An 8650-nucleotide genomic window follows, 5' to 3' on the forward strand; every position below is an offset into this window, starting at 1 on the left:
CAACTTTGTTGCGAGAGTATAAAAAAAGTAGGGAACTTCGAATTACACCACCCTTTACTACTTCAACTACATGTCACAAAGCCATATATTTACTATGGTTAACTTAGACCTAAGAAGTCAATATTTGAACTCACATAATCTCTCTTGAGTTTCAATATAAAGATACTCGGGTCACAGCCGTGCGTCTACTTTGTGCCTTTTATCGGTGAAATATTTTGTACTTATCACTAATTAATTATTATAGCTTGCGAATGTGTGTGTCACACAGTAATTGTGTGTTATAAGCATTTAAGACGATCTAAAATGTTGCAACAAAAACAACATTGGAATTGGCAACCTCAAGTGAGTTTCGTCAAACGCCTCTGGGTACAATGGAATACATAGAATCTAACAATGTCTCCGAGGTCAACGGCGCAATCGCAACCGAAACCACACATACACACACTGCTGCATACATTTGCAAATATAACTGCGATATTATATAACGCATATATGCGTGTGTGTGTGTGCGTGAATGTATAATTGCAAGCATATCAAATAACATTTGCAAGTGTTGCCATCTCCGTGCGTTCGCATGTTCGCAGCGCCAAGTCAAGTTGTACGATCGCATGTTTACAAATGCCATTGCATATGTTAAGGCGTTGTAAAGCCGCATGTACAGTCATTTGTATTTCTATCAATTCCCAGTGGCTGTGTGTGCCTTGTGTATGCAATAAAGTTGCCACTGCGTTGACGTTATTGCTGTTGTTGTTGTTGTGCACATTTGTTGGTATTTGTTGCGGTTGTTTCAGTGGCAGCCCATTTCTGGTTGCGAAATTAATTCGCTGACTGTTGCGGCAGCAATAATATTCGACACACAACAATAATGATTGCAATAATAACAACAAACATCAGGCGTTTGCTCTAAATAACTGACTGACTGACTGACTGTGGGCAACAACAACAATAGCAAGTTATATGCACATTGCGCAGCGAGTCTGCACTTGTGGATCAATCAATACCCACACAAGCAAAAATTATCTCATACACACACATACATACACATGCACATGCATAGATGTTTGTGTGGACGGCTGGCTCGTGTGGGAGCGGTAACAATGCATAGCGCTGCATCGTAACTGTGCTGACTGCTTGGCTATGCAAATGTGGGTCAATGATTTTGAAATTGTTATTTCGTTCGTTTTTCCTCGCCATAATTTATGTCAGAAGGATCAAGCTCAGATTACTCTCATATGCATTACATCGGGATGGGGGTGGTGGGGAGGCGCTGGCATGCACGGCGGTAATTGGTAGCATACTCTGCGGAGCAGCACCACATTAGCATTCCGCTTCAATTGATTTCGCTTCTAATAAGGAGCACATGCAACTTGCCACAGTTCAACTAAATTGTGACAAATTTGCGGCAGTATCATATTGATGGAATATTAAGTTGTGGAACGTGACTTATGGCGATCTTTGTATGAAGCAAAGAGAATTGGTGGGTGTAGGGAGATTGCTGACAGTCGTAAATGTAGTTGGAATTCAACAATCTATTGGCGGTAGTTTCTTGATATGATTGCAAAGCTTTAAAAGCGAATATCATATACAGGGGGAAATATAGACCCAATACTTACATCCGAATATAACTGTCTTATTTGTCGGCATTTTGGAAGAAGAAAAAAAAGATATGATTGAAGTAGATCATCATGTCACCTAACTAACCTCTGTTTATATCACCTGAAACTAATCGAGCTACATACATATGGAGTTATGTAAATATAAATGATCAGAATGATAGACAATCTCTAGACGCTTCGTTCAGGTTAATGATCTTCGACATCTTCAACTGATGAAAATATTAAACAAGTGAAGGTTATGGTGCTTGAAAATCGTCTGGCAAGTATTAAAGAGATGTTTGGAGAGCTCGACATCTCTTCCGAGTCAGTTCGTATGATTTTTATGGATATTTTGGGTTTTGGGTGCGTTTTTGCTCGACTCGTTCCGCTAAAGCTTTATTTTTTTCCAAAAAGGCATCGTAAATAGGTCTCTTTGGACATGCTTGATCGTGCGAATTGCAATCCTACATTCATGAAGAACCTTATAACTGCCGATGAGACATGGGTCAAGTCAACAATTATCGGAATGGAGAGAAAATAACCAGCTGAAACACAAAAATAAAAAATAAAAATAAAAAAAAAAATATAAAAAAAAATACGTCAAAGCCGCTCACAAATCAAGGTACGGCTCACTGTTTGTTTTTCGATACTCATGGCTTGGTGCATCAAGAATTTGTTCCGGAGGGACGGGCGATCCATGAGGAGTTCAATGTGGCTGCATTGGGTCGTTTGCGTGAGGAAATCCGTCGAAAACGGCTGGGATTGGGGGATTGGATCGAAGGGGTAAAAAAAAATTCTCTGAAGGAGTTCAAGGCTACTGGAAAAGTCGTTGGCATAAGTTCATTAACCATCTGGTGGGCATTACTTTGAGGGCGAACAAATAAGTATTAATAATTTATTAAATATTTTGCGTTTTATGAATAATTTCCGGGAAATTTTTTATCACAAATCAAATTTGCCTTTAAGTACCAGATAATAACCCAATATAACGGTTATATTGGAACTTACTATGCGATATAACTTATTAAGTATATACGAAAGCATTAAATTGTACACCACTGGCAGGTATAAGTAACCGGAATGGTTTCTGGTTTCAACTCGGCACCATACTTCGAATTTACTTCAGGAATGTTTTCTGCCACAACAACAGGGGCTATATGGCCCGTAAGGGCTTCATGGGAGTACGTGACAAAATTGGACAGCAGTCGTGGCCCACCTTTAAATGAAATTCCATATCTTAGGTCCTACTCGACCAATCTCAACAAAATTCGCATCATAGCATTCTCCTGATATCTCTATACTACGATGTGAAAATTAGAGAAATCGGACAAAATCCACACCTATTTCCTATATAGCATGAGTATAAATTCCAGCTGATTCCTTCACCTTCCAGTACACAAATTTAGCCAAAAAAAAAAAAAAAAGCAACAGAACGGAATACGATTTGTATATATTTGTAATGACTCAAAATCTTCAAATTCGAAGTATAACTTTGCCAGCCCCCAGATACCGTATATGTGAACCTCGATGAGTTTGGCTAACTTTTAACAGAAAATATCAACTAATATCTGAAATATATTTTTGAAGCTCGGAAAGATTATTTTCCTGATAATAGGTTTCCCATATATAGGTAAATCTGCGAGGTATCTCCATGAACTACGGAGAGAAAATTTCCAGTAATGGTGAGCCTTTGTATCTAAAACAGATAAAGTCGGGAGAAAATACGCCTTAGTTTAATGCAGAAAATACGTGAAATCAGTTCACAAATTACCCAGCCCCCTTATACTACCTATTTCGTTATTTCAGCAGACTTTTTGGCCCAATGTGTGAATTAACGTCCAAAAATTGCAGAGAAAGAGATAGAGAGAGTTTTAATATATTTAAGTGAACAAATTTCCTTCGAAATAAACGCTCTTAGCGCCAAATACAAATGAAACTGGTCTAGACCTTGGTCTAAATTTTAAATCCTTAATATGCTGATTTCCGGTTCTCTAGTTGATGTTGGGAATAGTGTAAGTGAGAAATGATAGTGAATTTATCTCTAAAAAAACACAATATTGTTGCTCGTCTTGAGGTCATTATCGCCTCTCTTTTAAATATTAAGTTATATAAGAGAGCGGTGCTCAGAGTATTTAAAAAAACGTGTTTCCATTTGGTAAATTATAAACCTTTTACCTCCTCTTCCTTCATTAAGAGCCGTTTTCTCAATGTCTGAGTAGCAGTCATCTTTCAATTAATTTATGGTTAAGAAAAGGTTCTTACGGCCAGAAAGAGTATTGGCTAAGTTAAACAGAACTTAACCAAAAGATAGCTTCAATAATCTTACTTGCACTATAATTTCATAATGAACCAGTACTCACTTAATTCTATTATAGACCAATAGTTCGGCAATATCTCGCCCGAGTCCTGAGTAGGTCGTCTCCACGAACACCAACACCTTCGGATCGATGCGCAGCCGCGCCTCGGAACGATGATCAGGCGCTCGTGATGATTCGCGTGTGTGTTTCCCGCTAACCATTCGACAGTTTATAAGCGGAGATGGTCGGGTGTCACGCTGAATTAAACTGTAAACACACAAATGAGAAAATAAATATATTAAATTAAAATGAATATGAGTATGACATGAGGTTTGAAGTAAAATGACATAACAACATACATAGTATAAATAGATATGTGCATCAAAGTGTGTGTACATCACAAAATAAACATCCATTTAATTGCAAGTGCGCTTTGGCCTAGGTAAACAGCAAAAAGATAATGACATACTATTTGAGATCCCATCTGGGAATATTTAAAAAAATAAAATTTTGGCCAAATTCACTCTTTCTTTAGTGTCTTCTTTTACTTATTTGTAATCGGTTGTTTTTTTTTTTTTTTTTGGGTTTCGTCTGCTTATTTTCAATCATTTCTTTTTCAAATCAAAAATTATATATTTTATTCAAACTTTCAAAAAAATAGATAAATAAATATATCTAATTCGAACAATATTCGAACAGTAGAGCATAGTTAAGAAGTGAAGAAGGGCAGACAGGCCACTCCCTGACAAGTTATAAATAAATTAGAATGCGTTAAAATGTACAAAAGTGCCAAATAATTGAATTTAGTAAATTAAAAACTAAATTTATTGTACTTTAATACTAGGTGATTTAATTTGGAAATTTTCAAGCTTCATTGATTGCATAGCCAATCTCCAATAAGACCTCGTGTCTGGCGATGAGTAAGATATTTCAAAAACTAAGTGTTTAGTCCGCGTATATACAGAGAGACGAATACAGACTCGACTCAGCTCGTTACGATGATCACTTGTAAAAGTATGTGTCTAACGTTTCAAACTTGATATACCCTAATCAGGTTATGTTTACCATTTCTACAGATGAATATTGGAAATGAAGGAAGCATTAAAAAAAGTTTTGGCTTTTGACAGTACGGAGGCAACTTAAAAGAAGTTGTAAAGCAAAGACTATTTGTTGTACCAAAATTTCGGAAAATATTCCCAAATAAGTGTACATTTGATTCATATGCATTTACATACACTGGCGGTCCCATAATTAGGGACACTTCTTTGTCTTTTAAATTATTTGTTTATTATATAATGGAAAAACGATATGTGTCATGTTTTTGCCAAACTCTAGAATATATGCGAAGTCGAAAACAACCCTTTCTAAACGTTTATACTCTTGCAATTAGATGCTACAGAGCCGTAACTTGAGTAAAAATTGAGAAATCTCAATGAAACTTGGTATGTGGGTTTCTCAGTACAAAAAAATTTCGACGAAGATGGGCGTACTCGACGTCAATTGAAAGATAAACTAATAAACTGAAGAAATCATTTTGATTTTTTGGTTTCAGATGACCCAGTGATGCTGTAGGCTGGTCAACACACAAAAACTTCTTTTCGAGGTGCCTGCAGAGATCGACGATAAATCCGTTATTCCTCGCTATTTTTCGATAAAACTTTTTTTAAGTATCCTCTGATATAATAATAAGTAAAATAAACCTACAGCAATAATTTTTTCTAAAAAAAAATTCATGAAAAAAGGTCTTTTTTCGACGAAACAAACCTTACCTCCCCCTTAAACCAGTAACTATGGTATAAACGCAAGACACAATAAATTGTATGAGAGAGTTTTATGGGAGCTGGTGTGAAAATTTGACGATAGGCTTGGCATCGCCCACTTTTTGGTGAAATTCCATATATTCTTATATCACAGTGTGAAAATGGACGAAGTCGGATAACAGCCACGCCTACTTCCCATATAGCACAATTTTAATTTCCACTTGTTCCACTTCAAGAATCAAAAAATATAACGGAATAAAACTGTGCACATATAATGTCTTTAGTATGTGCCACCTTATTACCAAAAAATTGCTTAAATCCAATAAAAACTGTACAATCCTCTAGGTACCGAATATTTCGACCCCATAGTAGACCTTTGATCGAAAATGTCGATACATGTGTGATATATAGTATATAACTGAAATTAAGGGATAATCCGTCTCTTGTATGTACGTCAAAAATGTGTTGAATCGGACTAATATTTCCTTTAGCCCCGATATACTTAATATAAAGATTTTCGAAATTTTGCGTGACTTTGTACCGCATATATCGGCCAATATGTGAGTTATCCCAGTGAAAATAAGAGAGTGTGTTTTATTCATAACAGCGTATCTTTGTGCCTAAAACATATTAACCCCTATATAACTAATATCAGTTTTTTCGAACATCCGGTTGACTTTACTCTACTGTACCTTAAAGTATTTCCCTGGTTTTGATACTTGCAAGTTGCATGAGTATAAAATGTTCGGTTTCACCCGAACTTAGCCCTTCCTTACTTGTTTTTTTTTTTTGTTCTTTTTTTTTGGTCCAATTTTTTGTTTTGAAAACACGTAATCAAATGTGCACTTGTCATCTTGTAAATAGAAATAACGGTTATAAACACTAAGAAATATTTTTATTTATTTCAAGGCTCTGTAGATGAAATATATTGCCGAGAATTCAAATACGTCGTAGGGTGAGTTGTACATTCAACGACTTTCTAAGGACAGAGTGACGATAAAAAGGAATGGTTTTTTATATTCAAGTTTGAGAGCTAACTAGTCTCATTGGGCTGATGCCAAATTCCATATAGCGAATGAAAGTTTCATTTTAATTAAACAAGCTATTAGTGACTGTATCATATCAAGAAATGTGGCTATCAGCTTTGACATCTTATTGGATTTCTCTACTCTATTAAGGTAAAATGAACTGAGGCTGAAGAAGTTGGAAAGCAACATTCAAAGCCTTACTGACGACTTAAGAACGATATATGCTAACTAGACCCTCAGTGTTTGAGATATTGTGCTGAAATTTTGTAAAGATTCTTTTCTTCCGATGAAGTTGCTTATTTCTCGGAACCGCTATACAATAATATAGCATATATCATGACACGATCAAAATCATGTTCATCCAAGGAATCTAATGTATTTCTGAAGAATATTCTAGCCACCGAAGTTGGCGGTTTTTCATGTTCTCTTTTTCCTTTCCTTTTTCATCCCTGCTTTCATATATTGAGCAAATTACATAGCTTACACGACATTGATTACTTGCCAGGGACAATACACATAGTTTGCGCTATTTGTTTAGTTGGGAAAATTAAATAATTTCGTACCGCATGATGACTCCAAGGATTTACCCACTGGGTCGCATTAACTCTTTTGGTATGCACATGTGTGTGCATGTTTGTAAACAACTGTAATTGCGTGTTGTGTCGCTTAATTTATGCGTGAGTGTCGAAAGCTGTTGTTTTAGAGTTGAGTGATGAGATTGCCTTTTTCCTGCGTACAGTAGAACACTAACAACAACAACAAATGATATCAACAATAAAACAAAATTGTTTGCACACATTTGCATAAAAGTTGTCGAGCGACAACACACACACTCACACGTGCGCGTGACACGCGACATGTCAACACGGCAAGCGAAATCGCCGAGCGGCAGCAGCGAATGCCCGGAAATGCAATTACTCCACAACTAAATAATAAAAATAAAAATATATAGTAAAACCTTCAGTCGAATTAGCATAAACCTGACAAAGTTTCGTGCACTCACTGCCGTTATACGCGCTGGTGTACAACCATGCTTTTGTGTATGTATGTATGTATATGACATAGAAGCGCATGAGCCACCGTTCGCAACTGCCGTCAATATTGTGTGTGTAGTGTAAAGAAGAAGAGTACAGCGCAGAGGCACAAAGCGAGCGAATTTGAACTTTTCGTTTTTGCTATTTTTGGCAGCAATTTCGCCTTTTGTGATTTTATGCTTTTATTGCCTCATTTACGGTGCAAACAAACTTTTACCTTTTTTTGTTAGCAATTATTGTTGTTGTTCTGTTATTTTAACTTAACAGCTAATGCGCTTGCATTGTACGCTCCTTATTTAGAATAACGTTAGACCTTGCCCGGCAGCATGTGTGTTTGTGATTTTTTCATGTATGTGTATGCGCAGTTTCCGGTTCCGCACTTTGACACCTGACTGTATAGATATGTGGTTTTATATTCTTTCTTCTCCCTTTTGTACAAGTGACTAAAGCAAAATGTACACTGTGGTTTTATACCTTGGAGGGAGTATATGAAGTTAGCCACGAAGTTTGTAATACCCAGAAGGAAACGCCGGAGACCCCATAAAATCTATACAATCAGCGAACCAGTCCTCCTGTTTTTGTACGTCTCCTTTTCTCATAAAGTAGCTGTCGAAACCGCCGATATCGGACCACTATAGCATATGGCTACCATACAAATTGAACGATCGGATTAAAGTGCTTGTATGGAGAGCTTTTTTATTAAACAAGATATCTTCACAAAATTTGGCACGGAATATTGCTTAGGGCAGTCGTGTAATCTCCGAAGAAATGTTCCCAATCAGACCACTATAACATATGGCTGCCGTATAAACTGAGCGATCAGAAATCAGTTCTTGTAAGTAAAATTGTTTTAGTTGGGAAGATATCTTCACGAATTTTGACATAGATTATTGTCTAAGGCAATGCTAAAATATTTGAAGAAATGTTCCCGATCAG

General features: G+C 36.5%; 1 protein-coding gene across 4 annotated transcripts in view; it reads right to left on the minus strand.

Moving 5' to 3' along the window:
- Window positions 1-8650, minus strand: part of LOC108977200 (bifunctional heparan sulfate N-deacetylase/N-sulfotransferase) — a 264059-nt gene that overhangs the window by 61500 nt on the left and 193909 nt on the right. For all 4 annotated transcript variants that reach the window (XM_018946782.1, XM_018946779.1, XM_018946781.1 and 1 more), the window contains exon 6: window positions 3956-4159. In XM_018946782.1, the coding sequence (XP_018802327.1) occupies window positions 3956-4159 (204 nt within the window). The remainder of the gene's footprint in view (window positions 1-3955; window positions 4160-8650) is intronic.

Source organism: Bactrocera latifrons, unplaced genomic scaffold, assembly GCF_001853355.1.
Source record: "Bactrocera latifrons isolate USDA-ARS-PBARC rearing strain unplaced genomic scaffold, ASM185335v1 scaffold_85, whole genome shotgun sequence".
Taxonomy (NCBI): Eukaryota; Metazoa; Arthropoda; class Insecta; order Diptera; family Tephritidae; genus Bactrocera; species Bactrocera latifrons.